The 22,639-nt window shown below is 43.0% G+C and overlaps 1 protein-coding gene across 2 annotated transcripts in view; it reads left to right on the top strand.

Annotated features, from left to right (window-relative positions):
* DDC (dopa decarboxylase) overlaps positions 1 to 22,639 on the top strand; it is a 203,312-nt gene that overhangs the window by 158,663 nt on the left and 22,010 nt on the right. For both annotated transcript variants that reach the window (XM_068234545.1, XM_068234546.1), the window contains exon 14: positions 68 to 287. In XM_068234545.1, coding sequence (XP_068090646.1) covers positions 68 to 274 — 207 coding nt within the window. In that variant the 3' untranslated portion in view covers positions 275 to 287. The remainder of the gene's footprint in view (positions 1 to 67; positions 288 to 22,639) is intronic.

Below are 22,639 nucleotides of genomic sequence, written 5' to 3'. Positions count from 1 at the left end.
CCCTTTAATGAAGAAAGGGTCATTGCAAATTTCAGCAATTTAACACTTTTTCACTCTTTCGCTACAGGGATCCAATGACTTAAACAAATCCCTCTTACAAAAGATAAACAATATGAAGAAAATACATTTAGTACCATGTTGTTTGGAGGACAAATTTGTTTTACGCTTTGCCATTTGTGCTCGAACTGTGGAATCCAGACACGTTACATATGCTTGGAAGCATATAGAAGAAATGGCTACTGAACTCCTAATGACAAAGGAAAAACCGAACTAATGTGCCAAAAATGGTGAGCATCTCTGTGTGTATTTTATAGAGGCTTCCTCCCCCCCTTTTTTGTTTAGCTCCTGAGCCTTAAAGTACCCCTTACCTGAGTGTTTGTTTTAATTATTTTAATCATGTTTTATGTGGGGTGCTGGGGCATATGTCACAGCAATATCCCCACAGTCCTGTGGTTCCCACACTGCTCTGCTATAATATTCGACTGAGTAGAACATCGATTATGGGAGGGGAGGAAGTGGCAGTCCTCCTCACCTATTCAATCCCTAAGAATGCTCCTTTCACTCCCGGTTTTTTTTGTTCCGAGTCTGCGTCACTGCACAGTGCGCAGGAGAGCTGTGACTTTTGTGGGCTTGACATGCTGCCATATTTATTTCCTTTTAAGCAATACCAATTGCCTGACAGCCACGCTGATCTGTTTGGCTGCAGTAGAGTCTGAACCACACCAGAAACAAGCATACAGCTAATCTTGGTAGGTGAACAGAGGCGCCAGAAGGATAAAAGTACATAACATTTTTTAAAAATTGCTGGGAGGAAGTGGTGGACTCGCCTCCGTTAAAGCAGACACCAAGGACTGTAAATATATAGATATACACATTTATTGAAAATACCCCAAAGATGCAACGCGTTTCGCGGGCACAGCCCACTTCTTCAGGCAATAAGCAGGGGATAAACAACTGTAAACAAAAGACAGAGGCATAGATATAAATGTTGCCATAAAAAGATACAAATGGATTATTATTTAGTGTAATAAGAATAGTATTTCAAACATAGTGTTTAGTGATATGTTATAGTAGGGGGGTGATTGCAAGGAATGGGTCGGTGTAAACTACATAATGTGTATAGGGGAATTGACTAGATAACAGTGGTAAAAGGTAGTTAGTAAATCAGATTAAGTTGGTATCAAATTGACCGCTTTAGGTATATTTCAGTAGAAGGTAGGGAATGGAATAAGTTGTAGCTGGTAAGAGAGAAAAAAAGGCATGTGTAGTGGTTAAAAATAAAGATAAAGACTTACCAGCAATTCAGTTATAGCAAGCAGAGCACCTCTGTACTGTTGTGAGGTCGCTTGCTGTTTAAATGTGTTAATGCTGGCAGCTCTGGCCTATCCAGAAGCTGCTCCAGTGTGGGTGGGTGGAGTCAGTGGCCATGGTGACAGAGAGTCCTCCAATCAGCTGCTGCCAGCTGTAAGGAGTAGATTGGTGTGCATGTGGTCTTACATAACATGCATGCTTTCTCTGCATGCACAGGGTGGTGTTGTCAGTGGGTGGAGTCAGTGGCCATGGTGACAGAGAATCCTCCAATCAGCTGCTGCCAGCTGTAAGGAGTAGATTGGTGTGCATGCGGTCTTACATAACATACATGCTTTCTCTGCATGCACAGGGCGGTGTTGTCAGTGGGTGGAGTCAGTGGCCATGGGGACAGAGAGTCCTCCAATCAGCTGCTGCCAGCTGTAAGGAGTAGATTGGTGTGCATGTGGTCTTACATAACATGCATGCTTTCTCTGCATGCACAGGGCAGTGTTTAGAAAGGGAACATGGAGCACAGTGGTGTGTTTGCTGCCATCTAGTGGTTCAAAAGAACAAGTACAGTGAAAAGACTTCAAATGTCATTATACATGCTGAAAGATAATGAAGATAAAAGCATGAACAATGCCCGACTTTTTACAATTGGTAATTAAAATAGTGTATACTTCTGGAATTAATAAAAAAAATTAATATAATAATAATAATAATAAAACAATATATACAGTGGTGTGAAAAACTATTTGCCCCCTTCCTGATTTCTTATTCTTTTGCACGTTTGTCACACTTAAATATTTCTGCTCATCAAAAACCATTAACTATTAGTCAAAGATAACATAACTGAACACAAAATGCAGTTTTAAATGATGGTTTTTATTATTTAGTGAGGAAAAAAACTCAAAACCTACATGGAGCTGTGTGAAAAAGAAATTGCCCCCTGAACCTAATAACTGGTTGGGCCACCCTTAGCAGCAATAATTGCAATCAAGCGTTTGCGATAACTTGCAACAAGTCTTTTACAGCGCTCTGGAGGAATTTTGGCCCACTCATATTTGCAGAATTGTTGTAATTCAGCTTTATTTGAGGGTTTTCTAGCATGAACCGCCTTTTTAAGGTCATGCCACAACATCTCAATAGAATTCAGGTCAGGACTTTGACTAGGCCACTCCAAAGTCTTCATTTTGTTTTTCTTCAGCCATTCAGAGGTGGATTTGCTGGTGTGTTTTGGGTCATTGTCCTGCTGCAGCACCCAAGATCGCTTCAGCTTGAGTTGACAAACAGATGGCCGGACATTCTCCTTCAGGATTTTTTGGTAGACAGTAGAATTCATGGTTTCATCTATCACAGCAAGCCTTCCAGGTCCTGAAGCAGCAAAACAACCCCAGACCATCACACTACCACCACCATATTTTACTGTTGGTATGATGTTCTTTTGCTGAAATGCTGTGTTACTTCTATGCCAGATGTAACGGGACATGCACCTTCCAAAAACTTCAACTTTTTGTCTCGTCGGTCCATAAGGTATTTTCCCAAAAGTCTCGGCAATCATTGAGATGTTTTTTAGCAAATTGAGACGAGCCTTGATGTGCTTTTTGCTTAAAAGTGGTTTGCACCTTGGATATCTGCCATGCAGGCCGTTTTTGCCCAGTCTCTTTCTTATGGTGGAGTCGTGAACACTGACCTTAATTGAGGCAAGTGAGGCCTGCAATTCTTTAGATGTTGTCCTGGGGTCTTTTGTGGCCTCTCAGATGAGTTTTCTCTGCGCTCTTGGGGTAATATTGGTCAGCCGGCCACTCCTGGGAAGGTTCATCACTGTTCCATGTTTTTGCCATTTGTGGATAATGGCTCTCACTGTGGTTCGCTGGAGTCCCAAAGCTTTAGAAATGGCTTTATAACCTTTACCAGACTGATAGATCTCAATTACAGTACTTTTGTTCTCATTTGTTCCTGAATTTCTTTGGATCTTGGCATGATGTCTAGCTTTTGAGGTGCTTTTGGTCTACTTCTGTGTGTCAGATAGCTCCTATTTAAGTGATTTCTTGATTGAAACAGGTGTGTCAGTAATCAGGCCTGGGGGTGACTACAGAAATTGAACTCAGATGTGATAAACCACAGTTAAGTTATTTTTTAACAAGGGGGGCAATCACTTTTTCACACAGGGCCATGTAGGTTTGGAGGTTTTTTTCTCACTAAATAATGAAAACCATCATTTAAAACTGCATTTTGCATTCAATTATGTTATCTTTGACTAATAGTTAACGTTTTGACATGAAGATATAAGCATAAAATCGAAGAACACATAAAAAACATAAAAACAATTATATATCCAAAATATGAGGAGGCCATTGGCAAAAATTGTCCAGGCCTGGTAATATATAGTGTATAATCCCGTCTACGGTTTTGATATCGTAGACGAATGTTTGCAGCTGTAATAAATATCACACATTACAAAATCTTGACATCAGACCCAACACCCGCGCTTAACCTCACATTGAAAACTTTTATCAATAATGCCTTTTTATCCAACATCATCACCAAAAATGAAAAGAATTTTATAATCAACACCCAACCAACCACTCCGAACTTTTATTATTTACCCAAAATCCATAAAAGTCTCCATAAACCTCCTGGCCAACCGATTATTTCAGGAGTCAACTCAATCACCAGCAATCTCTCTAAATTTCTTGATCAACATTTACAAACACATGTCCAGTCCCTTCCATCATTCCTCAAAGATTTTTACCAACTCATTTGTTTATTGCAGGATGTCCCCTGGCAGCCTGACTATGTCTGGCTGACATGTGAAGTTTCTGCCCTCTACACCAACATCCCCCATCCATTCGGCCTCAGCTCACTACAATATTTCCTAGCCTACAATCCCTCCATGCCTACAACACAACAAACGTTTCTGCTACAATGCGCTGAATTTATCCTTCAGAATAATATCTTCACATTCAATGAACAAGTTTACCATCAGATTAGCGGAACGGCGATGGGGAGTTCGTTTGCCCCATCGTACGCTAATCTCACGATGGGTTACCTCGAACAAATGAAACTCTCCCCTGGCAACCAGTTTTTCAATAATATAGTATTTTACAGACGTTACATTGATGACCTTATTTTTATTTGGAAAGGCGACATTTCTACCATCCCACATTTTATTGATTATCTTAATTCCAACCCAGCAGGGTTACAATTTACATACCACCATCACACATCTTCCATAGAATACCTTGACCTTACCCTATACATCGAATCAAATCACATCAAAACAAAAACTTATTTCAAACCGGTCGATGCCAATAATTACATTCACTTCAAAAGTTTCCATCATCACCCCTTGATTACCAATACACCATACAGTCAGTTCAGGAGAATCTACAGGAATTGCACAGATTCATCACAATATGACATCCAATCCAATATCCTCACCAAAAAATTCACGGACCGCCAATATCCTAAGACCTTGATAAAAAACGCTAAATTTAAAGCCAAACGCCCCAACCCCCCGAGTACTGATGCAAAACTAACTAACACAGGCCCTCCAAGGTGCATCACTCAATACAATGCCCAGCATTCGCACATTCGTGACATTCTAACCAACAGATGGGAGATCCTGATGCAGGACCCCTTCTTAAGACCGCTATTACCCAAAGCACCATCCATTACATATAGGAGAGCTCCCAATCTCCGCAACATTCTTGCACCCAGTAAACTGCGTCCGCCCACACAGCCCCTGCCCACTCATTCAGAACCACTCAAACCAGGCTGCTTTCCATGTAACAAGACCTGCTGCACAGCCTGCCAATTCATCAACACTAGTGTATCATTCTCTTCTACCAGTACCAACTGCAATTTCCCTTTGAAAAAACGGTTTACTTGCGACTCCAAATATGTCATCTATCTCATCTCCTGTCCGTGCCGGCTCCAGAATGTGGGGAGAACCACCCAATTAGTACGCAGCAGAATCGGACAACATAAAAGAAATATCATTAAACAATTTCCCCTTCACAGTGTGTCACGTCACTTCAGCACCCATCACAACAGCAATCCACTGCTATTCAATATTACACTGATTGACTCAGTGTATACAAGAAAACCAAATGCATTTGATCTCCTCAAAAAACACGAAATGTTCTGGATACAGACATTAACCTATTTTGGTTCCTGGACGTAGTTTCTACGTCCAGGAACCATGCGCGCTACCGCGCGCCCCCGCGGCCGATCGTGTGCGTGCACGCGCACTCCCGGCCGCGGATTCGGTAGCCAAGGAATCAATGTATCGGGCTACGGAGCCCGATCATTGATTCCTCTCCCCCGCTGAAAAAGCGACAGCTTCTCTCGGAAGCTGAGCTTTTTCTGGCCGTCTTCTTCCTGATGCGTCACTCTAAGCGCGTGCTACGCTTAGAGTGACGTCATGTAAACAAACTCATGGCCGCCATCTTGTGGCCAAAAAGTAATACTACACCTGAAGAAAAAAAAAAAACAGAATTAACACACATTTACATTATAAATCTATTGTTTACCTCCCACCCTCCCAAAAGTACCCAAATAAAATGTTTAGTATAAAAAAAAACAACATTACAATAAAAAACAAACAAACATGTAAATATTTACCTAAGGGTCTAAACTTTTTAAATATCAATGTAAAGATGAAATATTTCTATATTTTTTTTATTTTAAACTTGTAAATAGTGATAGATGCAAAATGGAAAAAATGCACCTTTATTTCCAAATAAAATATTGTCGCCATACATTGTGATAGGGACATAATTTTAACGGTGTAATAACCGGGACATATGGACAAATACAATACGCGAGTTTTAATTATGGAGGCATGTATTATTTTAAAACTATAATGGCTGAAAACTGAGAAATAATGAATTTTTCCATTTTTTTCTTATTCTTCCTGTTAAAATGCATTTACAGTAAAGTGGCTCTTAGCAAAATGTACCCCCCAAAGAAAGCCTAATTGGTGGCGGAAAAAACAAGATATAGATCAGTGCATTGTGATAAGTAGTGATAAAGTTATAGGCTAATGAATGGGAGGTGAACATTTCTCACGTGAAAACGACGGAACCTGAATGGGTTAAGAACCCTATCCCCGGAGGGCCTTAACGAAGTTATAGAAAAAATCCACTAACCATCCCTGTCAAAAGTTTTGCTTTTATCTTGGTCGCTCTCTTTTATCCCAGCCCCCCCCCCCCCCCCCAAAAAAAAAGGGAAAGAGAGAAAAGGAAGGGGAAAAAAAATCTTTTTATATATATATATATATATATATATATATATATATATATATATATATATATATATATATATATATATATATATCTTCTATTACTGATGTTTATTATTATCTTCATTATGACTATTATTATCATCCTTCTAATACAATGATATTTATTACAGCTGCAAACATTCGTCTACGATATCAAAACCGTAGACGGGATTATACACTATATATTACCAGGCCTGGACAATTTTTGCCAATGGCCTCCTCATATTTTGGATATATTACAATTGTTTTTATGTTTTTTATGTGTTCTTCGATTTTATGCTTATATCTTCATGTCATATTCACATTATTTTTTATTATAAATTTTTATTATTTTTTTATAATCTTTATTATATTTTTTATATATATATTGTTTTATTATTATTATTATTATTATTTTTTTTTTTTTATTAATTCCAGAAGTATACACTATTTTATTTACCAATTGTAAAAAGTCGGGCATTGTTCATGCTTTTATCTTCATTATCTTTCAGCATGTTTAATGACATTTGAAGTCTTTTCACTGTACTTGTTCTTTTGAACCACTAGATGGCAGCAAACACACCACTGTGCTCCATGTTCCCTTTCTAAACACTGCCCTGTGCATGCAGAGAAAGCATGCATGTTATGTAAGACCACATGCACACCAATCTACTCCTTACAGCTGGCAGCAGCTGATTGGAGGATTCTCTGTCACCATGGCCACTGACTCCACCCACTGACAACACCACCCTGTGCATGCAGAGAAAGCATGCATGTTATGTAAGACCACATGCACACCAATCTACTCCTTACAGCTGGCAGCAGCTGATTGGAGGACTCTCTGTCACCATGGCCACTGACTGGAGCAGCTTCTGGATAGGCCAGAGCTGCCAGCATTAACACATTTAAAGCAGCAAGCGACCTCACAACAGTACAGAGGTGCTCTGCTTGCTATAACTGAATTGCTGGTAAGTCTTTATCTTTATTTTTAACCACTACACATGCCTTTTTTTCTCTCTTGTCAGCTACAACTTATTCCATTCCCTACCTTCTACTGAAATATACCTAAAGCGGTCAATTTGATACCAACTTAATCTGATTTACTAACTACCTTTTACCACTGTTATCTAGTCAATTCCCCTATACACATTATGTAGTTTACACCGACCCATTCCTTGCAATCACCCCCCTACTATAACATATCACTAAACACTATGTTTGAAATACTATTCTTATTACACTAAAAAATAATCCATTTGTATCTTTTTATGGCAACATTTATAGCTATGCCTCTGTTTACAGTTGTTTATTCCCTGCTTATTGCCTGAAGAAGCGGGCTGTGCCCGCGAAACGCGTTGCATCTTTGGGGTATTTTCAATAAATGTGTATATATATATATATATATTTACAGTCCTTGGTGTCTGCTTTAACGGAGGCGAGTCCACCACTTCCTCCCAGCAATTTTTTAAAAATTTTATGTACTTTTATCCTTCTGGCGCCTCTGTTCACCTACCAATATATTTTCCACCCCAGGTGGAGGGGTGATATCTACCCCCTTTCTTCCTATCTACAGAGAGTGACTTCTTAATCCTGAGTGAGGACAGGTCTAATCTCCTCACCTGCCTAATGAGTGGTTACCTAGGTGGTAACCCGTGTTTGTTAGTATTACCATCTCACTGTTTCATTTATCCAATCAATTTTGACATACTACACCATATTGGGCTCTCGATTTCTCTTCAACTTCATACAGCTAATCTTGTTAGATCTGACAATAATGCCAGAAACACCTGATATCCTGCATGCTTTTTCAGGGTCTATGGCTGAAAATATGAGGCAGAGGTCTGGCAAGACTGCTCAGCAAATAGTATTGCTTAAAAGGAAATCAATATGGCAACCTCCATATACACCCCACTTAAGTTGTTCTTTAAGCCCTGTATGCACGCTTGAGTAAAGTTGGCTGACACAGCCGCTAACGACCACCTCAACCAATAACCAGGTGTGTGTCCAGTAGCCCCCTACCACTGCCCTCCAAGCAATCTGCCAGGCAGATCAACTTGGGTGAGCGACGGCCAACTTCATCCTGCACACCGCTCCACCGTGTAATGTCACGTACTTGCAGCTCAGTCCACCCTCCGCATAGCAACAGAATGCATTGTCAGCTTCATGTCTGTGCAGCCCAGCGATGTTGCCCAAGGGGATCGGGTCCCGATTGGTGTGTACGCACCTTTAGATCAGGATTGTCATCAGTCTTTGGACTGTCATGGACTCTAGTGTCACACACAGTTGCCTCAATAATATATAAGTGAGTAGATTCTCCTCCTCCTCCTTCATCATAATTCTTTCATAAATAATAAATAATACACCAGCACATTTTGCAGCATTAAATAGATATTACCTCATTATTAAAATAGATATTGACTACTTCATAATTATTTACAAATGGAGATTTTGTAGAGGACTTTTATAGAGATACAATTATAACTATTCTTTAATAGAAACTTGGGATCACATCTATTAGGCCATTGCTTTTTTTAACCACTTGCCGACCGCGCACTCATAACGCGCGTCGGCAAAGTGGCAGCTGCAGGACCAGCGACGCAGTTCTGCGTCGCCGGCTGCAGGCTAATTAATCAGGAAGCAGCCGCTCGCGTGAGCGGCTGCATCCTGTCAATTCACGGCGGGGGGCTCCGTGAATAGCCTGCGGGCCGCCGATCGCGGCTCGCAGGCTAAATGTTAACACAAGCGGAAATAATCCGCTTTGTTTACATTCGTACAACGCTGCTAACAGTAGCAGCGTTGTACCAGATCAGCGATCCCCGGCCAATCAGCGGCCGGGGATCGCTGTCACATGACAGGCAGGAGCCTGTTAGAGGCGGCACAGGACAGATCCGTTCCTGTGCAGCCTCTGATCTCCGAGGGGAAGGGAGGTAGGAGAGGGAGGGGGTGAATGTGGCCGCGGAGGGGGGTTTTGAGGTGCCCCCCCCCGCAAACCTCAGGCAGGCAGGAGCGATCAAACCCCCTCTACACATCATCCCCATAGGGGGGAAAAAAGGGGGGCGATCTGGTCGCTCTGCCTGCTACCTGATCTGTGCTGGGGGCTGCAGAGCCCACCCAGCACAGATCACAGAATACAGCGCTGGTCCTTAAAGGGGAACTGAAGAGAGAGGTATATAGAGGCTGTCATGTTTATTTCCTTTTAATCAATACCAGTTGCCTGGCAGCCCTGCTGGTCTATTTCTCTGCAGTAGTATCTGATTAAAACCAGAAACAAGCATGCAGCTAGTCTTGTCAGATCAGACTTATAAGTCTGAACCACTGAAACACCTGATCTGCTGCATGCTTGTTCAGGGGCTATGGCTAATAGTATTTAGAGGCAGAGGATCAGCAGGGCTGCCAGGCAACTGGTATTGATTAAAAGGAAATAAACATGACAGCCTCCATATACCTCTCTCTTCAGTTCCCCTTTAAGGGGGTAAAGTGTGGGTCCTCAAGTGGTTAAATCTGCACCAGTTAGCGGTTTTTATAATTCCAGTCAGCATAGTTACATAGTGATCTAGTTTGAGAAGAGACATGTGTCATCAAGTTCACCCTCTTTAGCCTCATTATCTCAATTCAGAGGAAAGAAGAGAGCAAGGGCAGAAACTATCTCTCTGAATTGATCAAGGTACATTCTTCAAACCTAGCATTAATGATCCAATAAATACAAAGGAGGCACTCAAATGGCTTCAAACTTGCATTTTATAAATGCAAGTTTGAAGCCATTTGAGTGCCTCCTTCGTATTTATTGGATCTTTATCATGTGTGGAGTGGTGACCCGCAGAGGCCTGATCAGGCTTACCTACACAGTGAGTTTGCAGCCAAATCTGTGTTTGCAAACCTAGCATTAATAGCTGTTGATTGCATTCAAAATAAGGACAGGCCCTTTTACATGCAGGTATAAAAGTCACCATAACAACTGCCATTGGTAAAATGGTCCTAATCTTAACTACTGTATGTTTGCAGGTAGAAATTATTTACCAGAGGCCCAATATAGAATATTTAAAAACTGTTTAAAAAAGGGAGGTAGTGGAGGACTTACCTCCCCAGAAGACTTAAAGGACACCCGAGGTAAAAATAAACTAATGAAATAAACAATTGTATCTATCTGTCGTCTCCTAAAAATCTCCAGAAAAGGGTGGCGGGACAGCACTCAAATGATTCAGGGGTCAGGCATGCAGCGGATCCACCCGTCTACCACCCGGGTTAGTAATCCAAATCTTCCAAGACGATCCAGCACAGCTCTTTTACCAAAAGGTATACTTTATTGGATCTTACAAAACATACATGTAAACAACTTTTTAGATCCAATAAAGTATACCTTTTGGTAAAAGAGCTGTGCTGGATCGTCTTGGAAGACTCACCTAAAAATGACTTTTTAAGATATTCCACAGTTTTATTTTATATTTAAAATCTACTTTTTAAGTTTTTACTGTTTTATTGTTTTTGCTCAATGACGGATTAATTGAAGTATAACAAAAGTTTGCTTTCTTAAGTCCAGGGGCGTCGCTAGCCCTATTTTGGGGGGGCACGTGCCCCCAATCTGTCCTGGGGTGCCACGGATCTCCGCCCGGCCGCCCCCTCTGTCAGCGGCTCCCTCCAGCCACCGCCGCCGCGTCCCTCAGACCTCAGGATCAGGCAGCGAGCCGGCGACCAATCGTGCGGGCGCTAGGACATCACTTCCGCATATCGAGCGGGTGCGTCCGGCGCCCGCTGGTACTGGTCGGGTCGCCGCTGATCGTGAGGTCTGCTGCGAGGTAAGGGGGGGGGGAGCGGCGGCGGCTGAAGGGGGGGCCTCCCTGTCACTCACTCACTCCCTAGGGGGCCACCTTGTCACTCACTCACTCCCTAAAGGGGCTCCCTGTCACTCACTCACTCCCTAAAGGGCCTCCCTGTCACTCACTCACTACCTAAAGGGGCTCCCTGGCACTCACTCACTACCTAAAGGGGCTCCCTGTCACTCACTCACTCCCTAAAGGGCCTCCCTGTCACTCACTCACTCCCTAAAGGGGCTCCCTGTCACTCACTCCCTAAAGGGGCTCCCTGTCACTCACTCCCTAAAGGGGCTCCCTGTCACTCACTCACTCACTCCCTAAAGGGGCTCCCTGTCACTCACTCCCTAAAGGGGCTCCCTGGCACTCACTCACTCCCTAAAGGGGCTCCCTGGCACTCACTCCCTAAAGGGCCTCCCTGTCACTCACTCACTCCCTAAAGGGGCTCCCTGTCACTCACTCACTCCCTAAAGGGGCTCCCTGGCACTCACTCACTCCCTAAAGGGGCTCCCTGGCACTCACTCACTCCCTAAAGGGCCTCCCTGGCACTCACTCACTCCCTAAAGGGGCTCCCTGGCACTCACTCACTCCCTAAAGGGGCTCCCTGGCACTCACTCACTCACTCCCTAAAGGGGCTCCCTGGCACTCACTCACTCCCTAAATGGGCTCCCTGGCACTCACTCACTCCCTAAAGGGGCTCCCTGGCACTCACTCACTCCCTAAAGGGGCTCCCTGGCACTCACTCCCTAAAGGGGCTCCCTGGCACTCACTCACTACCTAAAGGGCCTCCCTGTCACTCACTTCCTAAAGGGGCTCCCTGGCACTCACTCACTACCTAAAGGGCCTCCCTGTCACTTACTCACTCAAGGGGCTCCCTGTCACTCACTCCCTAAAGGGGCTCTCTGTCACTCACTCACTCCCTAAAGGGGCTCCCGGTCACTCACTCACTCCCTAAAGGGGCTCCCTGTCACTCACTCACTCCCTAAAGGGGCTCCCTGTCACTCACTCACTCCCTAAAGGGGCTTCCTGTCACTCACTCACTGCCTAAAGGGGCTCCCTGTCACTCACTCACTGCCTAAAGGGGCTCCCTGTCACTCACTCACTGCCTAAAGGGGCTCCCTGTCACTCACTCACTGCCTAAAGGGGCTCCCTGGCACTCACTGCCTAATGGGGCTCCCTGGCACTCACTCACTGCCTGAAGGGGCTCCCTGGCACTCACTCACTGCCTGAAGGGGCTCCCTGTCACTCACTGCCTAATGGGGCTCCCTGGCACTCACTCACTGCCTGAAGGGGCTCCCTGGCACTCACTATCGGGGTCCCTGTCACTCACTACCTAACTTGGGGGGCTACCATATTAAGGGGATATTCTGCCTATTTATGTGAAATGCTGTCTATTTATGTGCCTCATTACTGCTGAATTTGTCTTGTTGGGAGCCTCATGATTTGTTGGGGGCCTCAAGATTGCTGAATTTGTCTTGTTGGGGGCCTCATGATTTGTTGGGGGCCTCATGATTGCTGAATTTGTCTTGTTGGGGGCCTCATGACTTGTTGGGGGCCTCATGATTGCTGAATTTGTCTTGTTGGGGGTCACATGATTGCTAACTGCGAGACTATGGGAAAAGCTGAATCCTTATCATATGAGACAATAGCATTAAACCTACTTTTTTAGCTTTTTAAAACAGAAAACAAAACTGGGAGGTTCTAAAAAATTGAATACATTTTTCAGGAGTAGGATGGATGAAATTGTTTATCTTCACAGTTTATTTTCAACTTGGATTTTCCATAATGTTCATGTATGAGTTAAAACGTTTGTACAGTATTTAGTTTAAATTGCTGTTGCCACTTTGCGATAGATAAGTGACTTTTGGGTTGCAGTTTGGGCACTCGGCCTCTAAAAGGTTCGCCACCACTGTCATAATCTAATGTCCCACCATTGCTAGGTTCATGTAAATTTGTCTCCACCCGTTACCACACCTATATTCTGGTCCATGGCCCACCCATTTTTCGGTGCGGCGCGATAAGCACGCCGCACAACGTGATCCTCATATTTTTGGCACGCTAGCTGCAGTGTGCTGAATTCTGCTGCCTACAGTATGTACAGTATACGCTGTTCTCTAGTGCCTGCACTGTGTGCTGATTTACCTCCAGTGTGTACAGTGTAAGGTGTTACTCTGTGCCTTTACTGATCGTAAACCAGCTATATTGTATGCTGATCCCTGCTACTTTCAGTATGTACAGTATTAGCTGTAAAGCCTGGTACACACATACAATTTTGATTAGCCAATTTTAGCTCTGTTCATAAAATTCATTGTCTGTTGGCCCACTTACTGCACGGGGGTGGTAAAATTGGGGGTCAGTGATTGACCAATCAAAATTGTATGTGCGTATACATCTTTGATCTATGCCTATACTGATTGTAAAAGCTGAAAGGATCCGCACCGTCTTTAAAACAAGTATTTATTGAAGCTCTTTTAAAATGTCATGAGTATAATTAAAGTGCGCTCCGGATCACCATTGACGCACAGCGTTTCGGATACAATCCTTCCTCAGAATGGTTCCAGTACACACTGTCATAATCACACATGCTATGTTCCTTAAATGCACAGGCAGAGAACCTGATGGAAGACTACAATATGTCTACCCAATTTACATATATGCATATTCATGTCAGCAGGAACCAATGAAAATCCACTTAAACTATGTAAACATTGCAGAGACCAATGTGCACGAGACATTCAAACCAAAACACCTAAGGACTTACATCAGGCTGATCGCACAGTTGGAAATGCACCAGAGGTTCCCTGCACTGAAGGCACTCCCTTATCCATGGGGGACATGTAATACACATCCTATGTTTATTCAGGTCATCGTGCCTCAATGCCCAGTTAGCGGTGTCGGCTGATCCCAAGCTCTGCCGACCAATAGCCGCTTCACCTCCGTATTGGCATACTCCCCCTGCCTCACAGCCCATCCGCAAGTCCCCCAGAAGTTAACCGCCAATCCAAAGAGCGCCGACAGCGTCCGCCCATATGGCTGTCTAGCCCCTAACCAATCAATGTGGCTCCAATTTCCGTATTGAAGGAGGAACTCCTCCGCACATGTATTCGGAAAAGTGGTCCAATTACGGCGGCGCCGACAGTGTCCGCACCAAAGACTACCTGTGACGTAAACAGGCTTCCACCACTCACAGGCAGGCCTACAACGTCCGCAGGTCGGACCAAGACTCCACAGCCCTATTTACGCCCGCAATAGGCACATCTCTGTGCAAAAGTAATAAAGAAGTTAGCCACACAACTGTAGCACCTCACTAGTTTACTCACAAATTTACTCACGATCCAAAGTCGGGGTCTAGTTCAACTGTCTCGTGCACTCGATCGCCGCAATTATAGCACCACCTGCTGAACAGAATCAAATATCACAAATAAGTTAAAAAACACATAAGCAAGGCTTTCATGACAATTATATACTCACAACAACATATTAACGTCATACTCCCTATTTAACCCTTTGGGTTCTAAAGTCTCCAGCTTTTTAATCCAATAATTTTCACGTTTTAGCAGCTGTTTATGTCTGTCCCCTCCCCTCCTCTGAACAGGGACCCCCTCCAAAACCTGAACCCTTAACTGCGATAGACTATGCTGATGAGTAACAAAATGCTCAGATACCGACAACTTCATGTTTCTAGTTCTGATACTCGATTTATGGGATGCTATCCTATCCCGTAATGCCTGGGTAGTCTTTCCAATGTAACCCATCCCACAAGGGCACTTCAACATATAAACTACATATCTAGATTCACAGGTGAATAAACCCTGTATTTTGAATTTAGTGCCCCTGCTGGGATGGGTAAAGGTGTCACCCCTGCAGATAAAACTGCAGAGGTGACAACCTAAACACGGGAAAGTTCCATTCCTCACCAATTTCTGTCTTTTCTCTGGACCTATGTCCCCCCTTACCAATATGTCCCGCAGTGAAGGCGCACGTCTGTAGGACATAAGGGGATAGTTGTAGAACTCCTGGACATACGGTAATCCTTCTTTCAACATAGGCCAAAATTTGTTGATGATTTTCGCTATTTCATCAGAGAGAACATTATAAGTGGTAATGCAAGTCACCCTGTCACCATAACCTACGTCAGCACCCCTTCGTCTAGTTCGCCCAGCTCTCAACCCTTTGCCAGTTCGCATTTTAGTATCACCCTCTAAACACATGATTGGATAACCTCTAGCTAAAAATTTATACTTCATCTCCTCCAAGCGAGATGTTTTAGTAATGGGGTCACTAACAATCCTTTCTATCCTTTTAAATTGTCCCTTAGGGATATTCAATTTTACATGGGGTACATGAAAACTGGCAAAGTGGAGAACTGAGTTCCTATCCATTGGTTTAATGTAAAGATCTGTAATTAGATGATCCTCCTGTCTAATCACCCAAGTGTCAAGGAAGCTTACTCTGTCATAACTACACTCAATGGTTAACTTAATTGCTGGACAATTCACATGTAGTTGGTCCCTAAAGGCCTCAAGGCTCGAACGTGGCCCCGCCCACAAACAAAAAATATCGTCAATATAATGTCGCCATAACAAGGCGTGCCTAGAAAAAAGAAAATTAGAGTAAACAAATGCATCTTCATATAAACCCATAAATAAATTAGCATAGGACGGGGCCACGTTCGAGCCCATCGCCGTACCCCTCTGCTGCACATAGAATAAGTCCCCAAACAGGAAGTAGTTGTTCTTAAGTAGTAGATCTAGTAATGCTATCAAAAAGGATCTCTGTTCTCTATCAAAATCCGTGCTAATCAATAGGTAGTGTTCAATAGCCTCTAATCCTGCCTCATGAGGTATAGAGGTATATAAACTGTTTACGTCCATAGTGACCAATAAAACGTCCTCATCAAGACCTTTCATATTCGAAATAGATTCCAAAAATTGTTGTGTGTCTCTTAGGTAAGAGTCCAAAGTCAGTACTATAGGATTCAGGATTCTGTCCAAAAAAATTGCTATATTAGAAAAAATCGAGTCCACCCCGGACACTATAGGACGTCCCGGGGGATTCTGGAGTCTCTTGTGAATCTTAGGTAATGTATATGTCACTGGAATCCTTGGATGTTCCTTTATTAGAAATTTCTTCAATTCTCCATCAATCAACGAGTTTTCCTCAGCCCGATCAAGTAGACGCCCAATCTTATTCTTGATTTCATTGGTAGGATCAGTATTCACTTTCAAATAAACTTCTTCATCATTTAACTGAGAAAGGAGTTCCTCCTTATATGATGTCGTGTTCTGTATAACCACGGCTCCACCTTTATCCGCTGCACGGATAGTTATTGCTGTATTCATCTTTAACTGTTTAATTGCTACTCTTTCTCCCTTAGTTACATTACTTGTGATATGAGTCAGTTTCTTGGCCTCAAAGTCCGCCTGTAGTTTATCTATGTTAGTTTTTACCTGGGTAATAAATCTATCAATTACTATATGACTACTAGGTTGGAATGTACTCCTATTTCTCAAACCCCACTGTTTCAAACTGATATGTTCAGTATCTTCACTACTAGACGTTGTAAAGGTCGGGCCAACAGAAAAATAATTTTTAAGTTTGATGGTTCTAAAAAATCTTTGTAGCTCAATATCTAACTGAAAAAAATCTGGAAAATAAGTTGGGCAGAAAGATAGTCCATAATTCAAAACTCGATGTTCGACTTCCGTGAGCTTGTGGTCAGAGATGTTAACCACCAGATCTACTGGAATCACTTTCGATTCCTCAATTCCATCGAGGAGCCTCCTCTCAATTTCCCTTTGTTTCTGTTTTTTGTACCTCTTTCCTCCCCTCCGCTTATGCTGTCGGAGTTGTTCGATTGGTCGTCCGTCGATTGTAAAAAATCAGAAGATGTATGATCTGTAGGATCACCTGGAGCCCGAGGTTTGGGATGTTTTTTAAATTTCTTTGGATTATTGGGTTTATTCCGTCTATATGGGACATTAACCCCACTTCTTTGCCACCGATAGACATACCCTGTCTGGTAGTCTTGTTCATCACGGTGGAACTTGTTACGTTTTGCATCCTCCAATCCAGCCTCATACTCCTTAATCCTCATTTCTAAATCATGATTGTATTTTTCATATTCCGCCTTATCCAGCATCTCTGCCAGACTGATTTTTAAATTGGAAATTTGTTCATTCAGCAGAGGAAGCTCCTTCATGATTCTCTGTACTGTCACAAGGATAGCGTCAAAAGATGCTTTGTTCCAGATCTGCTCCCAGGTTTTGCAATAATCATTACATTTTGGAAACAATATTGGGGATACTTGGGCCCGCATATTCCTTGGAATTTTCCCTTCTCTATAATACTCCACTAGGGCCTTTGCATGTGTGTCCAAATCCACATAGCGTTTCCTCAGAAACTCCAAGTCCCTCTTAGCAATTTTCGGGTCAGGTTTCTTCAAAAAGCCCCTTCCAGCCGGAATTAGGGCCATAATGCTTACTGCATCTTCATTCGACAAACAAAAAGAAATGCTGGATGCTTTATCACCCAATTCCTCCATCGTGCTATCTGTATCACTCCTCTTGGTATCAGATAATCCAATCACATCTGCACCGATGGATAATTGACGTGCCGGGATCACCCCTGGAGTCACAGGGATCACATGTATCAGCTGAAAGGATCCGCACCGTCTTTAAAACAAGTATTTATTGAAGCTCTTTTAAAATGTCATGAGTATAATTAAAGTGCGCTCCGGATCACCATTGACGCACAGCGTTTCGGATACAATCCTTCCTCAGAATGGTTCCAGTACACACTGTCATAATCACACATGCTATGTTCCTTAAATGCACAGGCAGAGAACCTGATGGAAGACTACAATATGTCTACCCAATTTACATATATGCATATTCATGTCAGCAGGAACCAATGAAAATCCACTTAAACTGACACCTTTACCCATCCCAGCAGGGGCACTAAATTCAAAATACAGGGTTTATTCACCTGTGAATCTAGATATGTAGTTTATATGTTGAAGTGCCCTTGTGGGATGGGTTACATTGGAAAGACTACCCAGGCATTACGGGATAGGATAGCATCCCATAAATCGAGTATCAGAACTAGAAACATGGAGTTGTCGGTATCTGAGCATTTTGTTACTCATCAGCATAGTCTATCGCAGTTAAGGGTTCAGGTTTTGGAGGGGGTCCCTGTTCAGAGGAGGGGAGGGGACAGACATAAACAGCTGCTAAAACGTGAAAATTATTGGATTAAAAAGCTGGAGACTTTAGAACCCAAAGGGTTAAATAGGGAGTATGACGTTAATATGTTGTTGTGAGTATATAATTGTCATGAAAGCCTTGCTTATGTGTTTTTTAACTTATTTGTGATATTTGATTCTGTTCAGCAGGTGGTGCTATAATTGCGGCGATCGAGTGCACGAGACAGTTGAACTAGACCCCGACTTTGGATCGTGAGTAAATTTGTGAGTAAACTAGTGAGGTGCTACAGTTGTGTGGCTAACTTCTTTATTACTTTTGCACAGAGATGTGCCTATTGCGGGCGTAAATAGGGCTGTGGAGTCTTGGTCCGACCTGCGGACGTTGTAGGCCTGCCTGTGAGTGGTGGAAGCCTGTTTACGTCACAGGTAGTCTTTGGTGCGGACGCTGTCGGCGCCGCCGTAATTGGACCACTTTTCCGAATACATGTGCGGAGGAGTTCCTCCTTCAATACGGAAATTGGAGCCACATTGATTGGTTAGGGGCTAGACAGCCATATGGGCGGACGCTGTCGGCGCTCTTTGGATTGGCGGTTAACTTCTGGGGGACTTGCGGATGGGCTGTGAGGCAGGGGGAGTATGCCAATACGGAGGTGAAGCGGCTATTGGTCGGCAGAGCTTGGGATCAGCCGACACCGCTAACTGGGCATTGAGGCACGATGACCTGAATAAACATAGGATGTGTATTACATGTCCCCCATGGATAAGGGAGTGCCTTCAGTGCAGGGAACCTCTGGTGCATTTCCAACTGTGCGATCAGCCTGATGTAAGTCCTTAGGTGTTTTGGTTTGAATGTCTCGTGCACATTGGTCTCTGCAATGTTTACATAGTTTAAGTGGATTTTCATTGGTTCCTGCTGACATGAATATGCATATATGTAAATTGGGTAGACATATTGTAGTCTTCCATCAGGTTCTCTGCCTGTGCATTTAAGGAACATAGCATGTGTGATTATGACAGTGTGTACTGGAACCATTCTGAGGAAGGATTGTATCCGAAACGCTGTGCGTCAATGGTGATCCGGAGCGCACTTTAATTATACTCATGACATTTTAAAAGAGCTTCAATAAATACTTGTTTTAAAGACGGTGCGGATCCTTTCAGCTGATACATGTGATCCCTGTGACTCCAGGGGTGATCCCGGCACGTCAATTATCCATCGGTGCAGATGTGATTGGATTATCTTATACTGATTGTAAATTATCCAAATAAAGGACAGGGGGCTCCTTCCAATATTTCGATGGGCAGGCCCGTTATCTGTAGCTTACACCGCTGCTAAGTTCATGTACATTTGGCCCACCCGTGGCCACGCCCACTCACCTCATGGCCACGCCCATTTTTGCCACGGCGCGTGGTGCCCACAGGTGCCCCTGATCTCCAAGGACCCTAGAAATGCCCCTGCTTAAGTCAGAAAGAATTTGCGATAATTCAGGTTGGAGTGAGCTTGAGATGTCTCCCAGTGCATCACTGCTGAATATATGCAAATTAACCATTGTACCCTTAGAAGCTAAACACACCTCCAGAACCGCTGGAATGCAATGATGTGTCAGCTTGTTAATTTGTACAGAGCCATAATAATCCAACATGCATACAGACTGTTTCAGATTGTTTGATCCTCATCAGTGCATGGCATGGATTAATTTGGCCCTATGCAGTAGGGTTTGTAACACCGAGAGGTACAGACTAACCAGCAAGCTCATGGTGACCCAGAACTCATTGGAGTGTGTAAGGGACTACAATGGTCCTAAAAGCCCACTTACTTAACATTTTAGTAAGAGGGCTTTTAGGACCATTGTACTCCCTTACACACTCTAATGAGTTCTGGGTCACCATAAGCTTGCTGGTTAGTCTGTACCTCTCGGGGGTTACAAACCCTACTGCATAGAGCCAAATTAATTCATGCCATGCACTGATGAGGATCAAACAATACGAAACAGTCTGTATGCATGTTGGATTATTATGGCTCTGTACAAATTAACAAGCTGACACATCATTGCATTCCAGCGGTTCTGGAGGTGCGTTTAGCTTCTAAGGGTACAATGGTTAATTTGCATATATTCAGCAGTGATGCACTAGGAGACATCTCACGCTCACTCCAACCTGAATTATCGCAAATTCTTTCTGTTTTAAGAAAGCAAACTTTTTGTTTTTCTTAATATTTTAGTAAGGGGGCTTTTAGGACCATTGTAGTCCCTTACACACTCCAATGAGTTCTGGGTCACCATGAGCTTGCTGGTTAGTCTGTACCTAATTGAAGTATGCTAGAGCTAAAGTCTATGAACTATTAAAAATTTGTATCTCTTTCCTGCTCCCAGAAGCCATTTTCTGCTAGGAAAGTGTTTTATAGTTGTAATTTCTTATCAGTGAGGGACTGTAGTCTGAACCAGTCCTGACTCAGACAGGAACTGCCACTTACATACAGTGGGATGCGAAAGTTTGGGAAACCTTGTTAATCATCATGATTTTCCTGTATAAATCGTTGGTTGTTACGATAAAAAAGTCAGTTAAATATATCATATAGGTCTCCTATACACAGTGATATTTTAGAAGTGAAATGACAATTATTGGATTTACAGAAAGTGTGCAATAATTGTTTAAACAAACTTAGGCAGGTGCATAAATTTGGGCACCACAAAAAATAAATTAAATCAATATTTAGTAAATCCTCCTTTTGCAGATATTACAGCCTCTAAAGGCTTCCTGTAGGTTCCAATGAGAGCCTGGATTCTGGTTGAAGGTATTTTGGACCATTCCTCTTTACAAAACATCTCTAGTTCATTCAGGTTTGATGGCTTCCGAGCATGGACAGCTCTAACTCACACCACAGATTTTCAATTATATTTGGGTCTGGGAACTGAGATGGCCATTCCAGAATGTTGTACTTGTTCCTCTGCATGAATGCCTTAGTGGATTTTGAGCAGTGTTTAGGGTCGTTGTCTTGTTGAAAGATCCAGCCCCGGCACAGCTTCAGCTTTGTCACTGATTCTTGGGCATTGGTCTTCAGAATCTGCAGATACTGAGTGGATTTCATGCGTCCCTCAACTTTGACAAGATTCTCAGTCCCTGCACTGACCACACAGCCCAACAGCATGATGGAACCACCACCATATTTTTCTGTAGGTAGCAGGTGTTTTTCTTGGAATGCTGTGTTTTTTCCTCCATGCATAACGCCCCTTGTTATGCCCAAATAACTCAATTTTAGTTTCATCAGTCCACAGCACCTTATTCCTAAATGAAGCTGGCTTGTCCAAATGTGCTTTACTATACCTCAAGCAGCTCTGTTTGTGCTGTGGGCAGCGAAAAGGCTTCCTCTGCATCACTCTCGCATACAGCATCTCCATGTGTAAAGTGCGCTAAATGGTTGAAGGATGCACAGTGACTCCATCTGCAGCAAGATGATGTTGTATGTCTTTGGTGCTGGTCTGTGGGTTGACTCTGACTGTTCTCACCATTTGTTGCTTCTGTTTATCTGAGATTTTTCTTGGTCTGCCACTTCGAGCCTTAACTTGAACTGAGCCTGTGGTCTTCCATTTCCTCAATATGTTCCTAACTGTGGAAACAGACAGCTGAAATTTCTGAGACAGCTTTCTGTATCCTTCCCCTAAACCATGATGGTGAACAATCTTTGTCTTCAGGTCATTTGAGAGTTGTGTTGAGACCCCCCTGTTGCTACTCTTCAGAGAAAATTAAAAGTAGAGGGAAACTTACAATTGACCCCCTTAAATACTCTTTCTCATAATTGGATTCACCTGTGTATGTAGGTCAAGGGTCACTGAGCTTACCAAGCCAATTTAAGTTCCAATAGTTAGTTCTAAAGGTTTTGGAATCAATAAAATGACAACAGTGCCCAAATTTATGCACCTGACTAATTTTCTTTAAACAATTATTGCACACTTTCTGTACATCCAATAAACTTAATTTCACTTCTCAAATATCAATGTGTGTGTGTCTCCTATATGATATATTTAACTGACATTTTTTTATCGTAACAACCAATGATTTATACAGGAA

The sequence above is a fragment of the Hyperolius riggenbachi genome, chromosome 5, assembly GCF_040937935.1.
Source record: "Hyperolius riggenbachi isolate aHypRig1 chromosome 5, aHypRig1.pri, whole genome shotgun sequence".
In the NCBI taxonomy this organism is placed as follows: domain Eukaryota; kingdom Metazoa; phylum Chordata; class Amphibia; order Anura; family Hyperoliidae; genus Hyperolius; species Hyperolius riggenbachi.
This window is presented reverse-complemented; position numbering and strand designations above follow the sequence as displayed.